Source organism: Phaethon aethereus, assembly GCF_964289735.1.
Source record: "Phaethon aethereus genome assembly, chromosome: Z".
NCBI classification, from domain to species: domain Eukaryota; kingdom Metazoa; phylum Chordata; class Aves; order Phaethontiformes; family Phaethontidae; genus Phaethon; species Phaethon aethereus.
The window spans coordinates 43,547,528-43,571,267 of NC_138577.1; the positions used below are offsets into that span (position 1 = coordinate 43,547,528).

The 23,740-nt window shown below is 35.6% G+C and overlaps 2 protein-coding genes across 2 annotated transcripts in view; one reads left to right on the top strand and one right to left on the bottom strand.

Annotated features, from left to right (window-relative positions):
- Positions 1-14,359, top strand: part of VPS13A (vacuolar protein sorting 13 homolog A) — a gene marked incomplete at both ends in the record, with an annotated part of 117,164 nt that extends 102,805 nt beyond the window's left edge. The window contains 4 exons of the mRNA XM_082013506.1: positions 9,485-9,570; positions 10,217-10,340; positions 11,880-11,954; positions 14,309-14,359. Of these exons, the coding sequence (XP_081869632.1) occupies positions 9,485-9,570; positions 10,217-10,340; positions 11,880-11,954; positions 14,309-14,359 (336 nt within the window). The remainder of the gene's footprint in view (positions 1-9,484; positions 9,571-10,216; positions 10,341-11,879; positions 11,955-14,308) is intronic.
- Positions 14,360-22,151: 7,792 nt separating this feature from the next.
- LOC309415547 (guanine nucleotide-binding protein subunit alpha-14) overlaps positions 22,152-23,740 on the bottom strand; it is a gene marked incomplete at both ends in the record, with an annotated part of 90,747 nt that continues 89,158 nt past the window's right edge. Inside the window, 2 exons of the mRNA XM_082013092.1 lie at positions 22,152-22,342; positions 23,340-23,493. Coding sequence (XP_081869218.1) covers positions 22,152-22,342; positions 23,340-23,493 — 345 coding nt within the window. The remainder of the gene's footprint in view (positions 22,343-23,339; positions 23,494-23,740) is intronic.

A 23,740-nucleotide genomic window follows, 5' to 3' on the forward strand; every position in this document is an offset into this window, starting at 1 on the left:
ATTAGCAATAAATTTATGCCATTCATCAATCTTTCTCCTCTTTTTGGTAAGAAGATGAATTCCAAAATATGCCCTTTTCTGTTTTAAAGTGTACTGCTAAAACAAATGCTAGCAAGTCAACTGAGTCAGCTCTAATGCTCAGGTTTCTCTAATGACTTTGCATTGCTTTTTCTTCTTAAATTTGTATATTTTTGCATTTTGGTAGTTTTCTTGCTGAGAAACCTTTAAAAAATTCTGCAATGTAATCAGTATTTCTGATTTCTTTCTCTGTTGTGTGGTTGAGTACAGTTACCACCACCTTCTGTTATCAAACTTAGAAAAGCATAAAGGCATTGCCTTGTGTAATGCCTGTCATATTTTGTGGTGGCAGTGACCACTTGAAAGTAGCTGAAGTTGAAAAATGGTGTGTTTCATATTAGTTCTCACTATTGACAATTCTAAGGCAGAACTACTCTTGAAGAAATGTTTTGAAAGCTCCAAACAGGGTTGTAATTCTCCCTGTAGACAGTCAAATCCAAAAATAATAAATTAAATAATTTTTTTCCAGACATTAATTTCTAGTATAGCATGTTTAATGTCTTAATCTTACTTTACCTTCAAGTGTACTAATGTTTTTGCTTCTTAATGTTTCTGGTTCTAGAGATATTTCTTTGTTTTGCGTCAGACTCAGTGTATTACATGTCCCCTGTCTGAAGCAGTTTGAATAGCACAGTATTTTCTTATGGGGAAGAAAAGATTATTCTCCCCTTCGTATTATTTCTGTGCATACAGGTCTGTGCTGTAGCATTTTCAACGGATTACTGGATTAGAGTGGAATAAAACTTCTTTTAGTGATTTAGAGATTGTATATGCTGATTAAAGGAAATAGGATATAGGTTATTTTGTGTGCTCATACTGTGTCCTAAACTAGGATTTCAGTCATTTCAGAATTTCTTTGTTTTCTAGGGTTTTATTTTGCTTTAATTAATAGATTTGCAAAACTAATGCTTCTAAACTAATACTTCTGCTTTCTTCTTCCCTACCATGCTTTCAGAAAAGACAGGCCTACAGGGAATGGACTAAGACTCACAATAGTAGTGATGATGATGACAGTTAGGATAATACGGACTGTAACAGATATACATGGCCTTTGTCACGTTCTTTTGATCTTTAAGTATTAAATGCTGCTGCTATAATTCCCACTGACAAATTGGGGTTGTCTGATATTAAATTTTTATTTTTAAAACTGTGCAAACAAAAATGTGGGGAAATAAATTGTATTATGATCAGTGCTAAGCAAAGGAGGAAAGATTATAATAAAAATAGTCTTAGAGATAAAACTGGACATTAGGTGAAAATAGTATTGAATAATATGAAGAGATAGTAATACCATGACTTAGAGTTTATTGCCAGATATGTTTCTATCAAGTGTATTTAATGTTTTTGCATTTATATAAGTGTTTGACAGGTTTTATTTACAATTTGCTAGATGGAATGTTTTTAAATATGTTTAGTAAAACTTTACTGAGTTGTACAGTCACTATTGGTGTTAAAATGCTGTTTGTTTTATTTATTTCATATTTCAAAAGTATTTTGTCTGCTTTTCTTTTTAACAATAAACATGTCTAAAGTATATCTGAAATGGATTCATCTGTTCTGTTCCAACATTGTTTCTCATGTTTCCTGGAACTAGATCATGTAAAAACACCAAATGGCCTATAAAGATACTTAAAATATAAAACATAAATATTTTGGAAGGAACATTTAACATAAACCTTTAATTTTCATTTATAATTTGTTTTACCGTAATTTTAAAATACTTATTTTGTGTATTCTTTGGAATCCTTAGATGTGTGAAATAACGGTTTATTTAGTTATTTTTGATTGTGACCATAAATTACTTGGTTCTTAATTTTTTTTTTTTCATAGCAACAAAGAAAAGTAAAAAGCCCACCCCATGTAAAATCACGGACAGCTGGAGAAAATACCAGTACTTTTCCAAGGCTCTGTGTACTGAAATATGTGTAACGTGCAAAAGCATTTACGTTTTTTGTTTACATAGACATGGGGAAAAAACCAACAACAATATTGAACCACTATAATTCTGTTTTGTAAATTCCCCAATATTGGTTTACAAGTTATTTGTTTCTTGAAAAATTGTTTTATTCTGTATTCACTGGAATGCTTGCACAACGTTCTCATTCTTTTTTGTGGCTTGTTGCTAAATTTAGATTTTTGTGTGGCATTTTAAAGATGTCTTGCAATAGATAGCATCAGTAAGTACTGTATTAAGAATTACTTATTCTGCCAACATCTAAAGAATTAGAATTGCTCTAAAGCAATAAGAGCTTCTGAAATGTTTGCGTATTTACCAAAGGTGATGTCATGTCCTTCATTGTCTATTGTCTTCCAGTTACTAGAATTCTGAGGGTAGAACCATTAAAATCAATAAGACTGCTTATTCTGGCTCCATGCCCTCAAAAGCTGCTGTGCAGTCTGATCTCTTGGGCAGTGAGCCAAGGAATATATGCCTGTATAGTCTCCCAGATAAAAGAAGGAACAAACTCGAGAGCTTGTTTTACCTGAAACTACTGATACTTAAGATTTGTTACAGATCATGTACTGCTACTTATTTTGTAATAGTGTCTTCTCAAAAAGATGTCTTGCAGAAGTAGATGAAAGACTGTAATTGCAATGTGCAATGCCTGAAACATTGTGGCAAGGATTTTGAATTTCAGATACGTATGAATCTCAGGTTTTTCTTCAAAGAATCTAGGAAATTATTTTGATCTTCAATCCTGAAAAAAGACATGTCATGCCTAAAAGTTGAGGAAATTGTTAGGTACAACTTTATGGAAAAGTTACTTGCTGCACTTTATTAGCTTTAGTGGGTTTGGGGAACTTTGAATCTGTTACCTGGCATTGTCTTTTTCCTTTTTGGCTTTTTAGTGCAATTTCTTTTTTATCCTATAAAATTTTGGGTTCCTTCTGTAATGGACTGCTTTAAAAGACAATGCATCTCCATTTCATAACACAATGTATTTTTTCCGCATTCTAAAACAGCTTTAGAAAGAAAAGTAGTAATTTTTTGACTGAAAAAACATTCCTGCAAAAATAAGAATTTGGTTTTTAGAAATAATACATTTGTTTCTATCAAATTGACATAACTTTTAAGGTTTTTTAACTTATAATTCTACAAATCGTTACTGAATGTGGAATTAAAATTTAGCATGAGTGGTAGTACTTCTGGGTCAGGTATCACTAATCCAAGCTCCACTGTAATATTACTAAAAAGAGTTCTTCCTTTGTTCAGTGTATTGAAAGGCTGTAGAATGCTAACTAAAAAAAACCCAAAACCAACAACAAAAAACAGTAAAAAAATTTTGCCAATATAGCCAGCAAATATTATTATATTCCTTAGAGTATTTTGTCTCTTTCATGAACTATAGTTCTATTTTTGAAGTTTTTATGTTAATAAAAAATGTAGTAACTTTGTACAAGTATTTTATTTGGGTTTTTTTTGAGTCAAGCGTCCTCTGAAGATACATTGGGAAAAGATATAATTTGGATATAGGATAATAAAATATTTTATCACCTGGGATATCAGGATTTATTTCTCTCTAAGTCATGGAACCAAAAACTGTGAAAAGTATAGTAGCTAACTAACTGATATTGATGCTCTTTAAGGCACCAAAAATGCAAAAAACCCCAACAATTTAGAGATTATTTTCTTTGGGGATTTGAAGTAAAATGTCAAAAAATATAGACCATCTTTTTTTTCCTCTCCTCCTTCATTTCAATGTATATTAATAGTTTAACTTTTGGCTGCACATTTTTCCCCCTGCCTTTTTCACTGGTGAATTGAATTTGAAGTCTAGTGCTGAAAACTCCAGGACTAAGTGCTATCCTTTCAGCTCAGGTTGCCAAGTTTTCTGCTGTCAGCTACAGAACAAGCTGATGAGTCAGCTTTTCCAAACTGTTTAGCTTTACTCTTTTAGTGACTTGTATGAATGAATTTATGTGCTTCCTCCTTGCTGAGCTGAAGAATTGACTGCTCCTTGTCTTTGATGTTATCCGGTACATCCCTTTTGATCAGGGTTCTTTGGTCTTTTGGTTTCCTCGAGAGGCTTTATAGACTTAATTCACTGCAGAGGAATACTATAGGTAGTTTTGGGGATCATTTAATAGGCTGTTTATACCTTTGGTTTTAGTAATTTATGGAAGCTACAGACCGGCCATAAATCACTGGTCTTTCCCTGCCAGGGAATAAAGCTGAAAGATAGGCTAGTCTCATCCCTATGAACATAAGTCATTAACACTTGCACCGTGAAATCAGTGGAGTTCTATGTGACACAGCTGAGTGCCTACCCAAAGCCAAAGTAAATTCAAATCCTTTTTTTATTTTTAATTTGCCTTTACAGTGTGTAAGTTTGTGAGGGCTCTTTTACAGTGTTGCGTAAGGCTGCTGCCCAACTGTGCTGCAGTGGATGTGAGCTCATAGAGAAGACAATAGTTCAAAGCTGTTCTTCAATACTGTGTCCTACTGTATTGGAGGTGTTCAGCTTTCAGTTCAGTGATCCTTTTTTGGTCACGAGGTCAGATTCAGATCAGGTAGCAGAATGCTGGAATGGGTTGAACAGACCCTTGTTTCTTAGTATTCAAGCTTCAGTCTGCCAGGAAGAATATCTGAGGAGTGGGAAAAGTGTATCATACTCCTCTTTTCTATCCTTCTCTCACCCCCCTTGGGCTTCGGTTCAAATCAAAACATAAACATCCATATTGTGAAGTACTCTAAAACTGAGGTTTCACTTCATAAAATTAGAGGGAGAAACTCATTCCAAAGTTTGAAATAACTTCATTTTTATTTGGCATTCTCCTGACTCGTACCAGGCATCCATTCAGGCATGCTATCTCATTTGATGCTCTCTTGAGTCACAGTTGTCCTTATCCATCCTCCTTTGGAAAACCTGTTGTGTCTAGGTTAAAGGAAAGAGCAGGATTCTTACCACTTAAATGTGCGATGTCTGGATATTATTACATTGCAATTGCCTGTCCCGAAATAGAAGACTCGTATATATTTACGGGAAGCTAGCTGGCACTCGTTAACACCAATTGTTTCAGAGGAACATGGAAGCTTTTGTGACCCAGTTTCATTTGAGTTTGTTGGTGATTAAAGCATAAATGCTTATATATAGTGGAAAAGCAAGTAAAAACTAGAAGTGTCCTAGGCAAAGCATACACCAGCTTGATTGCTGCCAGAGAATACAGAAAAGAAAATGGAAATATTTTTCCACAGTAATTGCTTCAGATGCTACAAATCAAAGAACTTTGGTCATATTGTGGAAACACAGGGAATGTCTAGATGTGGTCACCACAATGAAAGTATGGATCAGTATGGGTTCTCCATTCAGCTCATCAAATTAATTCTCTTGGTATTCAGATGAAAAATTGACCAAGATAATTCTGCCACTCAGCATAGGCAAATTATATTTCTGTTGTGAAGTAGAAACTTTGTGTTTTGAAAGAAAGCTGTTGTCCCAATTTTTACTGTCCTGCATACTGTGGCCTTCGAATGAAATGCTAACCTTGACCACAATTTCCTGTTGATTTGAACAAAACCATGTCAATTTCAGATCTGCTGTTCAGCATGGCTGAATGGAATCTTGAATTCAGGCACTAACATCGTGGACAAAAGCTTTGCTTTTTGTAGGATGACATTGCACAATAGGATAACTGGAATGAGGGAGTAGGCAATAAAGGATTAACATGAGTTTTTATTAATCACGGATGAGGAGAGAACTTCGCATGGCAGAAAAAAGAGTGTTTTATTTAACAATTTTTTCACACACATTCAAGCTAGATCTAACAAGCAACCTGGGTACTGCTAAGAATCATAAAATGTTTCTGTGGGGAAGATCGGATATGCAATTGTACCAGGTTAGCCTGGTGAAAGTAGCAATTCTACAGCTTTTGAAGAAGTCACCTTATAATTTGAGCTCAAAGTTACATTCAATATCAGTTTCTAGCAACAACAATGAATTGCCTTCAGAACTCACACATTTCGACAGTAATCAGTTCATAAGGAAATAATACTGGCAATCTAAAATCCAGTTGAAAACTTCAAATTAATCTGAACATCAAGAGAGGAGAGTAGCAAGTGTAACTACTTTTTAAGTAGCAATGGTCTTCATAGTATTTTTTTAACATGTTGTTTCTGCTGAAATGAACTCAAGAAGGATATAAAATATTCTGACTTTTCTATCACACATACTAGTAGTATTTTTTTAGAGGTATAACTACATAAGAAGGATCATAAGTTTCTGAATTTTGTCTCCACTACTTACACTCTGTGCTGTTTCATTTTTAACTTTGTGAAAGGCCTCCGTGCTTCCTCCTCAGTAAATTTCAATAAATTAGAATGTGGTGTAATTAGGAATCTTTCCAAATGCTGAGGTGCCACTTTTAAGACACAGCATATTTGCATATCTATCTCTGCACAAATGATCACATCTGTTGCTAGATTATTGCAGTGACATCTAAGCATTTGTACTACAGGTAAGAATAATTTGCAAAGGAGGGGATTTCTGCTTCGATTACTTTGCATTTTACAGCTGCTGGAGTGTCTTTTTTCAAAAGATTCATTCAATTTCCATGTCTATTCAATGAACCATAACGTATACTAAAGTAATCAGGTTATTAAACAATTTTTAATTTGAAATACAGAAGTTGTGTTTTAAAAATTAGTATTTGTTTTCTTACAGTGGTGAAACTAACATTGAACAAACGATGATTGATCAATGTTAACTTTTGTAGTTTTGCATCACCAAACAGTGGTTCAAGTCGCTTTCTCCAATCTATTAATAGCTAAATACTGTGAATTTTTAAAAAACATAGTTATGCAACTATATTGAGGGATCATTTATACATCCTTTTATGTTTGAGTTGTATAAGGCACTTCAGTAGCAGAGCGCAGCAGTGATCTTGCTGTAAGAATTGTCAGCAGTAAGTTGGTGTATCCCTCTGTGATATATTTCCTGCTGAATAGGTATTGCTTTTTACAATAAAGATTGCAAATGAAGGGTAGAAAAATCTAAAGGCAGAAAATTCAGAAGTAGTTACAGCTCAGCTCTGGCATATTTCCTTTGCAGATGGACTCTGCAGCATTTTCCTGTGCTTTATTTCCCAGTTGCTGTCTGTTGTCTACAGAACTGTAGAACACAGATAATGGGTTGTGATCTTTGACTCATAGCTAACAGTGAGGAGTAATTAGCACATACCACATGCTAACAGTATTTTTGTGCTGAGAAAATCATGTGTTTGTGAATGTTAGTAGAATGAAACATTTTTTGTGGAATTTGGTGGACATTTAAATAGCTTTTGCTTAAGATTGCAACCTGTGTGATAGTTAAGTACTGTACTTCCATAATAATTGCCATAATTCTTAATTCAGTATCAGTAAACTGAGTAAGTTACAGTGGGGTGACGTGACTTGTTGAAAACTAACTAGCAAGCTAATGAAAGACAGAAAGAGGTAACCCCGCCGCCTTAAATCCTGCTTACAGGGGATTAACATTTGGATGGAGAGCCTTACCTCAGTGCTATGCCAAGCATAAGGAAGTGATCTGCTTTGATACAGGAGAAAGACCTGAGATCCCCTCCATCCTAGTACGGCTAAATTGCTAAATGCTTCTCCCCTATAATTGCTTCTAATGGAAGCAATGGTCATACTTCTACTGGTCATACTTTGCAATATGTATAATGTGTTTGGTCAGTAGGAGAAATTGTTGGCTTTGTCACAGTCTTGCAGATTAAATGGAGCGATACCTCTACTGAACCGCCCTTGCTCTTTCCACACACATTATTTCTTTAAGTTCCTGTCAGCCTTCTCCTCCCTTTCCCTGTTTTTCTTGCTAGGCCACTAACACTGAAAATCCATCAGGACACAGAACTAGACCAGTAGCCTGCTGTCTGGGTCAGGCATCCTATCCATGCTCTCTGTCCACACCAACTTGCTGTCTTCTAACCATCCAATGGGTCAGGTGCAGGAATGTTGCGGAGGCTACCTTGAGAGTGGATTTTTTGGTTATTTAGTTCTGAAGCAGGAGCTTGGACCTAAATATGAGAGGCAGGGGGGAGACTCAAATCAGAGGCATGGCAACCCCTAGACAAAGCTTGACTAAGGAGTTTCGGAAAACAAACCAAACCAAATCTGCTTTCCAAGACCCTAATTCCTCATTTCTTAAGCCATTCTTCTTGCTGTATTCATCCTGCCCTTGGCACTAGCTCTTGCAGAAAAAAATTCAAGCAGTGACTTATGTAAGTAGGGACATGATCGACAGCTGTGATTTTTGTAGCCCAACAGAGTTGGGGGGAGAGAAATAATCCTAACTTTCTGAGAGCTTTCTGGAAAGCTGTCTTTTGGGAAGCCGTTACTCAAATGTTCTTGCATTTTAGTCACTAGAGATTCAGCATCTTTGAGGAAAGGCATCATTACAAAAATGATCTTTGGGCAAGTGGAGTTATACATGCAGCCAAATTTGAAGTTGTAGGGTATACCTAATTAAATGTCTTTATCATTTTACAGTGGTGATGAATACTTATTAAACGGTTTTGCTATTTTAACTGCATTGAGAACCAACCTACATGTTTTTAAATATTGGTATACATATGTTTGTAGTTAAGGCATTATTGAATCATACTGGTTTATACTAATCTGTTTTTGCTTCCGATTTGTAACAGATGGGAAGTATGCAAGCAGTCATGTTGCTATTCCCAAATAAGATGCAGAAATCTTAATTTGATCTCTGGTTTAATCACTTATTGCTCAGAAAGTCAGAAATCCAATGGTTGTCACATCATGTTAAAGTTTCAGAGCTTCTGTTTTTAAAAAATATTCATCTGCTGTTATCAGTATTTAAAATTTATTGTCTATTAAAGAATATTCTGCTACAATATTCATGGCAATTGTAGGAAAAGATTAAGCAAGTTCAGGGGAAACAAGAATATGGAGAAATGCTAAGCATTACCTTGAGTGCATTATTAAGTCCCACTGTCTACATGATAGTGGGTTCTAGATTTATTCCTATTTACTCCAATGTTTTGAAGGTGACTTGACATATATTAGGAAATTAATCCTTAGTTCTTTTTTTGTCTCAGAACTGTATTAGTCAGCAGAAGTTTGGCATGTACTAAAAATATGTAGAAAAGTGAGTCCCGAAATACTTTAAGAAACTATATTGTTCCTTGCCAGTTTTGGTTAGGATTGATTTTTATTTGCATAGCTGCATTAACAGCAACCAAATAATTCTACGTAATTACGAACATTAGTTGTCACAGATCTGTTAGTCATATTCTGGTGTATGAAAGTAGCCTTTAATTTAAAGGTATGTGCTCTATGCTTTATTATAATTTATACTTTTGCAGGATAAATACATTTTTAAGCACAAAATTTGTACATGAATTGATACTAGCATACTCAAAGGTATAAAATTTTTATCTCTTTTAGAAAATTGAAAACGGAAGATTTGCAAAACTCAGATATATTGCACATGCTATGGTCAACAGTACAGATCTGTTAATGGTAACAAAAAGGTAAACAGTTTTGACTCTGAATAATAAGTACTTAACACTATCATCAAAATGTGTATGCCTTGATAATTGTTGATCAGTAACTGTGCTTTTATCATGATGTGACTGACATGTCAAATATTGGGAAGGCACACTTAGTGTGCTGTTAATAATCTTGTTCAGCAGCGGCATTGTTCAGCACAAGAGTATGTTATTCGGAGTGTCATAGTAATTTCTCTATTTAAGGAGAGAAAAGGAATGTTGGTTTTATGATTTCTTTAGCTGAGAAAGATTTGTTATAAATTTGGTTAGAGTGATGTCAATGGATATTAGCATATTAGCATATTGAAGAAAAAAAGGATAATACAGCAACAGAGTCAATGTCTTAACAGTGGAGTATCAGGCATCCTTCTCAAAGAAGAAGTCTGTACAACTGTTTGTAGAAATACAGCTAGAACTAGTGTTACGGTTTTGCTATGAAAATTTTAATAAGTTAGAAGAGGGTTCAAAATTCACTCTTTTGGAAAGTATGCTGTATGGTTGTTACATATCATTAGATGAGAACTATTTTGGAACAATTAATGACTTCACTAGAGCTAGGGTAACTTGCTAACTCTTGAGTGTTTTTACATTAATTTTTAAATTATTAACTTTATTTTCTGGTGCCTAGTGGTGTGTTATTTGTGACAAAAGGGACATTTGGACAGCTGACATGTGAATGGCAATACACTTACGATGAATTTACCAAAGAACCATTCATCGTTGATGGCAGAAGATTACGCATTGAAGCCAAGGTATGCAAACCTAATCAAGTTTTGTGTTCTTTTTGTGTTGCTGTTTATAAAATAGAACTTTGAATTCCTGACCTCTCTCCTTTGAACTCGTGATCTCTCTTCTAGTGGAGATGCACTCAGAGAAGGGAGTTGAAATTTAGCACTGGCAAACTCTTCAGATAACTGGCTTCAGCCTGTTCTAAGCAGAATGGTGACTTGGTGTTTGCAGATTGAATTACTGTTTGAGGCCTGGGAATTTTATGTTGGTATGCACCAGTTCATGGTGTATTCGTAGTCTGGAAAATGGTGATATATCAAAACCTTCTCAGAAGATTGCAGAACATTTTTATTGCATGCTGTGGCACTGTGGAAATATGACAATATGTGGACTTCCACATTGTTGTAATCCCAAAGATTCAAATGTATCAGAGCAATACATTTGCATGTGCTATGCTTCAAGGATTTGTTTTCCATTTGCTAGTAATCAAATTCTTCAAAAGTATAATAAGATATTAGTATCATCTTAAAAACCGCAATGACATATGCTTATCCCTTTCAATACAAGTTGAAGAATGTTGCTCTCAGGTGTAAGTTTTCCTTTGAAAAATCCCCAAACTTTCTTTCCCTGGTAAACTGGCAAAGGATATAGGAGAAAGATGACCACCAATGACTAAGTGTACCTACAGAGGCAAAGTTCCTTAAAAAAATAAAATTCTTAAATTCTTCTTGAGGTGGTAACTGAATTCAATTACAATCAATGAATCTACCTGCCAGAGTTTTGTTTTGTTTCTGTTTTTAATAGGCATCATGTGTGTATTACACATCTTGGTTGTCAGGACAGTCTTGACAGTGTACAAAGTCAACCAGTTTTTCAGTCAGTTTATTTGTTTCTATTGCAGAGAGCATGAAAGGCAGAGCCATATCGGTTTGGAATCTTCCAAACTGGATTTCTGACTGCAAGTGAACTTTTCCAGGATGAAATAATTCTTAGTTTCTGCCATTTTGGACAATGCTGAATAACATGCCCGTCTTTACCCCTACACAGCAGTCATTTCAGAGTCCATTCACATGTCTGCAGTATGCTCTTTATGGAAACCATTGGTTCAAAGCTGTATTTTGCAAAGCATTGCTTGTGTTCTCTTTCTGAATCCTAAGCTGTTCTTTTCACTACCTAAGACTTGTAAGTCAGTATTGGCGGAATGTCCGCCCAGGTGACAACTAAAAAGAGAATGAAAAATTAGAACCTTGGGGGAGTACTGGATTTTGTGACCCCACATTCTCCATTATCTGCCTTCCATTCCTACACACTTTGACAGTCCAGTCTGCAGGGTCTCCATGGTAAAAAGGGAAGTCTGTTATTGCTGGAGTGTTCCACTCCACTGTGCTTTCATGCAGAAAATTAAGTTTCTGAGGGTGTGTGCATGTGATGTAAACATACTCAGATTAGTGTAATGGGTACATGTGGCTGTTTGAACCATTATAGCTGCCTTAACGGTAAATAACTTCTTTGTTGTAAAGTTTGAAGAAATTAACTTCAATTTTGAATTACCTTTTTTTTAGGAACGAGTTAAGTCTGTGTTCCATGCCAAAGAATTCGGAAAAATTATTAATTTTAAAAGTCCAGAGGATGCTAAGGTAAAGTTCAAGTACTATTACAATTATTCTGTGCTAAATTGCCTTAAAAAGCGAAATGGAAATATATTTTTACCCTGAAACAACTATGTACATTTAAAATTCAGTATTTCCACAAAGCCATTACACAGATGAAAATGGCAATGATCTGTTCAGCACTGAATTTCAAAAGTACTAAATTCCAACACCAAACTTTCCCTTACATAAAGCTTTGGAACTGTAACTGTCTCTGAAACTGCTGATTTAACAGTACTGCTAACTAAACAATCAAGAATGTGATTTAAAATAGTATGTTTTAATAGAACAAACAATATTTGTAAATTACTCTTGGTTTTGTTTGGAGGAGGGTGGGGTGTCATTCCTCTGTTCCTCAAAATACAGTTTTGGTTGAAGAATGAAAAAAATCCCTAACAGAAACACAAATAGTTAATTTTATATACTATATGAGTACTATTATTATACACATACTCTATATGATCTCTTCATTTTGACATGACTAGTTTTTACTACAACAGACAGTAGGAGCGGTTCAGGTCTGCTGCCAGAACTATAAGGTAGCTGGGTTGCGAAAGTTCTGCCTTGTTTTTATGAGCATAGCTCATTATTTTCACAAACAGTAAATTAGTCATGTATATATTCACACCAGTGGGCTATGGTACCCTGGGGTCATGCTTTGAAACTGCCTGTGAAAGTTGCATCCTCTCATTAGTTTAAGTTGCTTTTGCATCTTCTCATCAGTTAAGGTTGTTTTTGTCTTCAGGAGGGTAGTTTCTAACCCCAGCTGAGTGATACTGTTTGATTCTTACCTCAAAAAGCATTACAAATAATACCAAGGGTATTTGAGGGCCCCATGCTAAATTTGAAATTTGACTTGTCTGTACTCTTTGGAGGCATGGAGTGCCTTTTTTTTTTTTTTTTTTTTTTTCTCCTGTGGTGGGACAGGGGCAGTGTGGAGGTCCAGTAGTCTCTGTGAACGGAATCCCATCTATGCCCCAGCTAAATAGCGGACAATTCCAAAAATCATAGTAGTGCATTGTATTAAGTATGCCATAAGTCTTAAGCAAGGGAAAGCAAGCTGAAAAAGTCGTGTGCACTTTTCAGAAAAATGTTGGTTTGCGTATTTTGGAGAAAGGCCTGTGAACCCCACAAAACCAACAGCAGTGAGAGTATGAGGGGAAAGGTCACTGTCAGGTTGGGTAGGAAATGTCGTTTTATCTTAGAGATTCATTCAAAAATTGCCAACAGGGCCTTAGGGGCAACCGTACATGAAATAAGTCTTTGAGAGTTGCTTCTGGGCTGTTTATCCCCCAACGCGCTTCTGCAAATGTGTTGCTCGTTGTTGCGTATATAGAGAGACGACACCGAGGGAAGTGTTTTAGCAACAGTGAAAATGAAACTTGCACCTTTTATAGTAAGACGGCTATGAGGTCATTCCAGTGACACTGCTTTCCTAAGATTGTGTCAGTGTAGTGGACACTACAAGGTTGTTCCATCTGTGAGAAGTGCCATATTCTGATGTGAATAGTAATTTCTTGAACAGCCAATTCTTCTTTCAAACCTTCAGCATCTTGCTAAACAGAAGCTCTGGTTTCCTTGAGGGGGTGAGCTTGTGATGGGGAAGAGGGGATCCTGAAGATCTGTAACATAGAACCTGATCTGGTAACAGAATCCGATTTGTAATAATCCACTCATTTTCCTTGAAAGCATTATGCAGCCTTCTCATGGCAATCCCTTTGTATAACTTCATCTCCTACCCTAGATTTCCATGTCACTGCCCCTTTTCCTGCCCCACCTCTTTTTTTTTTTTTTGAGACTCTTGGGAAACTGATTTCCCTTCCATGTTCAGTAAACATGTGAATTTGAAATTCCTGAAAAGAAACCAAATATGAAGAAAGCTTCTAAATAACTGTATTATCACACTGCTGCAACCTATTGTTGTCCTCTGTCTTTTGTTATCCTTGCCCCTCTGTTGTCAGCTGTGAGTTGTCTAAAGTTGTAGACTAATGCAGAGCATTAACAATGATGTAGATGAAATGATGATGTGATTTATTTTTAAAAATATTCATTGAATTACAGACCAGGAAACTGAAATGTCAACCTAGCCAGTTTAATTAGCTGGGGTATTCAATGTCAGATATTGGTACTTAAATGCCTCCATTTTCATGGAGATTTATAATATACATAATACCCCCCCAAATCAGGGGTTTATAATCTACATTAGAATTTTGAGCACTGTGTTAAAACTCAGGTCGGAAGAGAACAGGCAGTGAAGTGTCTGGCCAACCAGTCTAATTTTCAGCTGCTTTGTATGGTTTTTACCAGGGAAACATTTTTATTTTTTCTTTTTCTCCACACAGTGGATCCTTTCTAAACTGGAAGAAGTGAGAGAGAATCAGCCAAAATTGTAATGAATGGAGAAGCACCAAGATACGAAGCACGCTGAACAGCTACATTTTAATTCATCTTTAACAAGCAGAACTATTTGAATATCAGCAACAAAAGCAAAAACAGGAGGGAAGGAAGACTTATGAAATAGTTTATCATGGTCACAACAGTCTATGGCTGTATCACAAAAATAGATGATGTAATGTTAAAAAAAAAATCTAGCGATGAAATGTTAAAAAAAAAAATCTGGCAATGAAAAAAATTCTGCCAAGTTTTGGCTTGTTTTGTTTGGGTTTTTTTCTACGTAAGAATTCCAGAGTTCAGTTTTTATAAATACAGTGTAAAATTAATTTGGTTTACCATTACATTTGACATTGAAATTGAACTCTGGAATAATGCTTATGATACTAGTCAGATTGATACTAGCTTGTGATTAGTCAGATACTAGTCAGAGCAAATATTTCAGTTCTGATTTGATTCTGAAAATCAATACTTGGTTTCGGTCTTTGCTTTCATAGGAATTGAGGCTGTGTTAAAATTAAAATTTCTTTACCAGAGGAACTGTTAACTTAATAATCACTAGTCTTACAGTTCAAATTCTAAGAAGGAGGCTACTGACCAGAGAGGTCTAATTTAGATGATCACAGGAGTGGCTGCTTAGTTAACAAGTACTTTCTTTTTGTAGATGAATGGACCAGGTCATGATGAACTTACAATACAGTATCACTTTTAGTATGAACTTTTTTTATATTCTACTCAAGGAAATGTTGCAGCACCTCTACCAATATTCACAGAAAATATAACAGTTTACAAAAATGTATAATGGGGAGAATTAATATATCTCTGCACTAAAAATATTAATTAAAGCCTATTATTTTAAATAAAAGTTATTAACAGTCTTGCAACACAAAAAGGAGTTTATGGGGTTATAAGTGCACTGTTGCATACCAAAAATAAATGCCTTGGATTACACAGTATCGTGTGCTAAGCAAGTGACTAATAAAGTCAAATTTATATTAAATAATAAATATAAAATTTCACAGTTGCTTTTATCAACTTTTCTTACCCAGTGAAACTTTTTGTTTCATACCCAGATAGTAGAACTTTAATGGGGGAGCTTGAATATGTGCAATTCTGCTTATTTCTTAGATGTAGTAGTCATTATTGTTGAGTGGCTGTTTACTGCAGTCGATGTAAAAAGTCCAGGAAATGGTACAGTGTTACACGAAGGTTTCCATAAACTCCCGTATCAAAGTCTTCAAAATGTCTGGTACATACAATAAGTACCTGTTGACAAAATATTTCCAAACAACTGCTTGGAATATTTATAGCTACAGGATATAATTCTGATATTGCTGGTGGTGCTCGAGATACCCACATAGTCGCATTATTGTAAAATCTAAAATGACTAGCATGCTAACCTACAATTGGAGTTCTTTAATTTACTGTAAGTCTTGCCTTTGGTGACCATTTAGCAGGTTACAAAATACATGTACTCTTGTAATTTTTCCCATAAATTGTAATCTGAATCAAAATATTTTAAGAGAATTTCTAACTGTGACGACTGTGTTACTCCTTGTTTGTACACCAAGCATGTACCAAGAGTATTAACTCAGGTTATGATCTTGCCAAACTAATAGAATACTTTGCCTTAGATCAGTGGTGTTACTAGGTGCACTGAGTACCATTCTGTAATGTGTTTTTCATCTATCACTTTTCATCTCAGGCATGATAGTTCAATTAATAGCCTCATTATGATCCTTATTCTTGATTACTGTGTTGTCTCCCCCCCCCAGTATTCACTGAGTATCTGCTACAACCTTCACTTCTAGTACCTCTTGCAAGTATTTTGTACATTCCCATTTGTGTAGCTTTTCAATTTACCCTATTCTAACTATTTTATCTTCACAGAGCCTCTATTCCAATTAATATTATCTCCAGTTCTTAATTTTCTTACATTCATTTTGCCAACAAACCCCTGATTCTCAAATCTGAGCTGGATCTTCAGCAATATTTGATCAATTTAACCATTAATGTTGAAGGATTTATTTTAAATGTTCATGTCTGTGGTTAAGTTTCTGTTTTGGAAAACATAACAATTCCCTCAAAATTGCCTTTTTGCTGGACTAGAAAATATTTTATCTTCTTGCTAACTAAAAGCCTTAACACAGGAACTAAAACACTGGAAGTGTTCAGAAGTCAACATGGGACCTTTCTCCCACCTCCCTTCTTGTCTCCACTTGTAATGACTACCTGATTTTCTGTATTTCTCTTTTTCTAGTCAGTAAATTGTATCTTTTTTCCTTTGTTTTTCCGTTACACTTTCTCCATACAGTCATTAATGAATTTTGCCATTTCTTGGCAGACACCAGTTATCTCTGTTTTACTTATATATCAGCCGTGGGCAAGAAGAAAGTTATTCAGACTTATGCCATTGTGTAGTTTTCTGGATTACTGCAGAACAGTACTACACTCAAGTTGTTTGAGATGTCCACTCTGCTGTGCCTCATTCCTTACTGCAATATGTGCATTTTTTTCAATGAAAAGGCAGAATAGATATATTGATTTTTATTTAAAAGGTATATGCAATTAGACAAGGGGATCTTAATAAAAATTAAAATGTAGGCATTTTGGTCTGCCCGCTGTGTTTAAAAGTATACCATAGCCTTTACTGAAGTACTGAAGAACAGTTTCTCTTCTAGATGACTGTTACCTAAACTTAATACCTTTAAGATATGTTATTTGGGTTATCAGTAGTAGTTTGTTAAGGATTTGTTATCAGTAGTAGTTTGTTAAGGATTTGAATTACCTCTAAGAAATCAATGACAAACCAAACAGAATCAAAGATGCTAGACACATTGCTAAGACATTTGTAAGTCTAACTGCAGCTTTTTTTGTTCAGCTGCATGGCTTTGCATGACATGGCACTTTTGGTTTCCACACTCCTCCCCTCCCCTCCGCGACCTGTTTTTCACCTCGAATAAAGTGAAACAGAATTTTATTTGACTGGAATGTGATTATTTGTTTTCTTTATATACTTCTTCAATTAACAGGTAATACCATTACTCAGAATTTTGTAGGTAGAAATTGACAAATAAGTCAAATCCTGTCTCTAAGAACACAAGGTTAAGCTTCTGTTGCAGGCATCTCAGTGAAAGCAGAATAAAAACTTTAGTCTTTACATTTGGTTTATTACAAGGACAAGTTTTTAATAACTGGATTTGCATGTATAAGCTCCCTTAAGTATTTTTTCTTTCTGTTGCCACATTGAGAAAACATAGATGAGGAAACTGGGGTTGTTCAGTCTGGAGAAGAGGAGGCTGAGGGGAGACCTTATCGCTCTCTACAGCTACCTGAAAGGGGGTTGTGGTGAGGTGCGTGTTGGTCTCTTCTCCCAAGTAACCAGCGATAGGACAAGAGGAAATGGCCTCAATTTGCACCAGAAGAGGTTTAGATTAGGTATTGGGAAAAATTTCTTCCCCAGAAGGGTTGTCAAGCACTGGAACAGGCTGCCCAGGGAAGTGGCTGAGTCACCATTCCTGGAGGTATTTAAAAGACGTGTAGATGTGATGCTTAGGGACGTGCCTTAGTGGAGGACTTGGCAGTGCTAGCTTAATGGTTGGACTCAATGATCTTAAGGGTATTTTCCAACCAAAATTATTTTATCATTCTATAATGAGACTCTTACGAAATCATCTTTCTTCCCCTCAAAAATTTCTGTATGTATGCCATTAGCTATTATTATCTTTAGCACTTCACAAAATACATATCAAACAAATCACTAAGGTCTTTTGTTCCTTCTGAGTTATTTTTAGCCATCTATCTGCAAATAACGAACATCACACACTAGTCAATAAGAGATTAATATTACTATGTAATGGTAGTTGAAATTTAATACTTGGAGCATATTCTTGAACTACAAACACTAAGTTTCCTAATTATTATGCTGATGTAAAACAGTTTCAATAAATATATCACATACCTTAATAGGACTTCTAAGTCTTGTGGCTTGTTCATAAATAGTTCCATATCCATATGACATTTAAATACATTTGTATATATTTGTGTGTATTTCCTGATACTGTATTAGCTTCAAGAATGAGACTGTTCCACAAAACGATTCATATTTTTCTTTTCCCCTTCTTGAGCCTTTCACATTCGAATTACAGAAGAGAACTACCTAAAGACTGCATTGCTTGGAATCACGTAAGTATGGTACAAGCCAAGAGTGTGCAGTGTTTCTTCAGCAAGTCACAGAATTCCACAGTACCTTTTTCCAGCATTTAATACTCCTGGCTGATCCCTCTCCATCTGCAGTGAATAATCTTTACTGAAGATGCAGCAAAAATTAAAGCAGCAACCAATACCAATGAAACATTTATCTCCCAGGAACTAAGGATATAGGTGGCCAAAGTTCCTAACAGTTAATTACTGAAGTTTGGGAATTTTTTCCTGTGTTGACCAACTTATCTGCAACTTCTGCCAAGTAAGGTTCTATGCTTACATGTGTTGCTAAAACTAGAAGGGGCAAAGGAGTGGTCTGGCTTGTTATTGTGTGCAGACTGTTATGGAAATTAATTCAATACTGCGTAAGGTCTGGGGGTTTTTTTATAATTTTTTAAAAGGAATTGAGACCATGTGCTTCAAAAGAACAGGATTATTGAATGTGGAAACTGTTGGTGAAAAATACTGCTAATATGCATTGTCTATTTGTAATTCTCAGATACGGTGCAAAGTGTTTCTTAGATTTAGATTTGTTTTTCAGGTGTATCACAATACTTGCTTCATTATGCAGGTGAATATTTTACAAAGCATTTCAGATTTTCATACAGAAAACATTTGTGTTTATCATACTATCTTGAAATGCAAATAGTCATTGTTTGGTAATGTGATTCTTGGATGCCTTATACTTTTCTGTCTAAAACTGAGCAAGTTAGCAGAGAGATGACACCTTTCTTCCCATCTACAACTCTATCACTCAGTCAAGATTTGCCTGTTATTTTTTTTTTTACTGGTGGATTAATTAGGAATTGTCTGGCCGGTATATGCAAGTACGTATATGCATCACCTAGGAGTCTGAGCTTTGTTATTTCACCTAAGAAATGCGACCATGATCTTGGTCACAATTTTTGCTTTTGTGACTGCAGATGGGATCTAAGGATCTAAAATTCTGCTCACAGCAGACCCAGGATCTGTATAAAAAATTTTTTATTGTTTTTAGGGCAGTTCTGGAACAAGAATTCTAAATATTCTTGTACTAATTCAAGGGAGGAGTAAATTGGCTTTTAAGTCTCCTCCTACAAGGAGTAAAAGAAAGTCCATGCCATTAATTGTTACTGATTTATCATCTGTGGATCGGTACAACTAAGGCTGAAACAAATGACGAATGAACAGGCATGACGAGATAAGACACTAATGGGCAAAAAGGGAGAAAGACTGAACTCTCTTTTTGCTGGACGTCTCCTAGTTTTTTATCTCTCTGGGTTTTTATTCCTTGTTGTATCAAGCAGATTGAGAACTATGTGCAGAAGTTTGTCTTCGTAACTGCCCTTGAGAATGTTTTTAAATGCTGTGAAATCTGAAAAGAAAAGCATTCATGTACTGATGGGTCCTGTAAATGGTAACTGTCTCTCAATCTGCAAAGCTTGTACTCCAGCAAAGCCATGCTCCCAAATTCATGATGCCAATGTGCTCTTCACATAGATGGCAAATCTTGACTCAAGAAACGAAACTGCTAAGACTTTCAACAGATGTTTTTTCAGAAGTTCCGAGGGGGCTCAAAACTGGATCCAGCAGTTCGAGCGTTTGGGCATTTCATATGCTTTCTTCCATCAAATCTGCTGCCCTAGAAAAAGTATTGTTGTCATCGTCTTTTTATGTGACTGGAAGTTCTTAAGTACTGTGAAACTCCAATATCCACAGATTTTATGACAAGAAATGGTTTTGAATTCTTTTTTTAGCAACAGTGGTTACTTGAGGACAGCACGTCTGAGGACTTGTCATGATGTCAGTACTTCTGAGGGAAGGCAGAGATGATGTGTCGGGGACATGGACGACACACGCACAGACGTGCCGTTTCATTCCCTGCTTTCTGTTACCCCCCCTTGGCCACTTCTCCTTCAGCAAAAGGCACCACACCCTGTGCCTCATCCCAGGGTGTTCTGCACTGTTCCCTCAGTTTTAATCACTGCTGTTCACTCGTATGGGCACAACACATAGGTCAGTGTCCTTCCCTCACAGAAAAATGTTAAAGCAGTGTAAGAACAGGCTTCTCCTGCTTGTTCCAACACTAAAGAAAGAAAAATGAATCAAATGTTACAGGCTGTTTTCTCCTCAGCAACCAAAACCAGGTCTGGACATACTTTATCTGTACTGCTGGACAAAAGGGAACTGTGCTGTTTATGTGAAACAGTAAACATTTTTTGTGAGCAGTGAAGGGTCTGGGTCTGCTTTTTGCAGGACTGAACTGCCGAGAGCTATCAACCTGGCTGAATACAGAGAGGCACTGCTCAAACTGAAAAGTCAACCTAACTTGAATTTTTTCTGTGCTGCATAGAAGCTATCAGCACTATTTTATGCTGACAGTAAAAACTATTGCTGTAATACTTCTTGTAAAAATGGAATTTTCATGTATTTAAATAAAGGAGAACCTCAGCATATCTTTTGGGCTGTATTCCTGCCAAAACCAGACTGTACTGCTAAAACACTCTCCTTACCAGCGTTAGCTGATCAAGTGCCAGTGGCTACCATGAATTTTGCATGGGTAAAGAAGTTTGCCCTAATGTCTATTATTTTGTCTGAGAATTTTTGACCCAGTGAAGGAGAATCAACTGAGCTATTAGTGGTGCTGGCATCTTTAGTGGAGAGATTTGTAGTTGGGCAAGGGGTGGAGAAGATGGGAAAATGGCTGGAAATCTTCTAGAGGGAGATGCTTTACTGCCCTCTAATCCATGCAAAAATATCCGTGGAGCTCAATGACAGGCAAATGCAAAGTACAAAAAGCAAGTTATGTTAGTGACTTTGAGGAATTTAAGGCCTAGTTTATCGCAGGCAGTTGTGGATGATCTCTGAGCTCCTGTGGCAGTGAATGCTGAGAACGGTTGCTAAATGCCTTGCTGTTGGAGAAATGCTTTTCCCCTTCAGAAAAGAGTAAATTCCATGGACTGCCTACAAGATCTTAATCTGTCCTTCCTTAACTGTGAAAGGTATTTTATTTATTGTAAGGCACTTGAACAAAAAGGCAGTGATATGCAAAGGTCACCAGTAATTAATCTTTTTGTAATGATTCCTAGAACATTAACAGGTTTGGCCTATCAAGGCTACCAAGAGATGCCTCTAAAAAGTCTAATAGCTTTACCCTAGTCTTTCAACTACATTGCTCAGAATAAGCATATAAAAATGTCTAGCACCCTAAAATAACACTATCTTGTCATTTCTAAGGCATCACTGTGGGAAATTTTATAAGCTAAATTAAAAAAAAAAAAGAAACAAGATCTTAAGAAAACATCAGCTGGACAGCAATGCAGTTATGCACATTCTTCTAAACATGCTTAATTCCCACAGCTGTCAAAAAATTTTTAACTCACAGACAGAACTAATATGGGAAATATGAATACAATGTTTTAAATGTATAACTTAAAAAGTAAGCTTTCAAACTCCTTCTTTAAAGGTCTCTTAATCCATACTTCAGTAAATATAAATCCTCCTCCCATTTCTGTAAATGGTATTTAAAAAGACACCTTTTTCCTTTTTTTTAACCAACACAAACGGTGCAGCTGTGCAGCCACACTTTGTGGCTGCAGCCATGTTTTTTATTTAAACCAGGTTGAACTCCCTCAGGTTTAACTGCAGGATTGTGTCCTTGACAGCAGCAAAGACGAAACGAATATTTTCTGTGTCTGTGGCACAAGTGAAGTGGGAATAGATTACTTTCTCCTTGTCTGGATTCTGATCCTGATACAGCTTCAAAATGAAGTCTCTGGCAGCTCTGACATCTTGTTTAGGTCCTAGTCAAAAGCACAATTAGTAGTTTTGAACAGTTAAAAACTATGGGTCAAGGAAGAAACATAGGGACAGTATCTTAACAGGCTAATTTCATATTTAAATGTCACATCGCCATAAAGGCATACTCCCATGTTGGCATTTTCTCATTCATATATGAGTGGAGAAAGGGCTGTTAAAACGCTGCTTTCTAAAATGTAGGGAGTATGCTTTTTTCAACAGTAAACCTTACAGGTCAAAGTAGTTTTTTATAAAAACCTATGCAACTGAAATTACTCAGCATATATTAATAGATTGATACATTATTGTGGTATGTAGTACGAGAGAAATTAAATTTTCTAAAACACACAAACAGGATTCTCTTTGGTCAAGAGGGATGTGTGTTTTCTCTGTAGCTATTAAATCATTACAACTTTTCATTGTTAATTGTAGGGCTCAATGCAATACATGTCTTGCAGAATATAATACTGTATTAAGTAATGGAATACATCTGTGATTATTTTCATCATTCTTTTGGCAACTTTAAGTATCAGTAACATTTCTTAAGGAAAGTTACTTAGGCTGCTTTTTAACTTCAGACTTCTAGATAGATAAAAAGTTATAATAATGAATGTAAAACTATATTATGGGTTTTTACTATATAAAGAGTTTGATTATAGCTGTATTCCCCAAGGTCCCCCTGTATCTTGTCTCTTGAGATCAAAGATGAAAAAGGTGCTTCTTCTCATAAATAAATAGCAACTGTATTTATACCACTCTAATGGTAACAGAATGGCTGTAAGAAATCTCTTAATACTCTGTCCACAATGCTCCAGTAAAAAAACCACAAAGTTCCAGTAAAATTGACTAACTTCAGTTTGTATTTTAAAGGATAAAGTAGAAAAGCATAGATATCAAATATATTACACAATTTCACTTTCCATGTTCAATTTAATGAGGAAAAATTAACTGATTTAAATATGACTTTCAGCTTTGTGAAGATAGTGTGGGATAAATGCTTACCTGTGTATTCTGGAAAGTAACTAATTAGATGGGAATACATGATTTTCTCTTCTAGAAGGTCTTTTTTATTTAAGAACAAAATGACTGAAGAATTCAGAAACCAGGGATATGTAATGATAGTTCTAAATAAGGCCTTGCTTTCTTCCATTCGGTTCTACAACAACAAAAGTTAACATGAAGTTACACTCTTTAGACAGTAGCATATGCAAATCATATCAGCCAGAGATCATAAAGGTTTTTTTGAAAGTTTTTTAAGGAATACTACTTTAATTACACGCAATTGCAATTCACTGGTTGATCATTACTCTTCATGTTCTATATCCTTTTGTTTACTAGGTTTTGGATCATTGCTATAAATGGCATGTGAAATCAAGGCAAGCCTCAATAATAGAAATTATTTG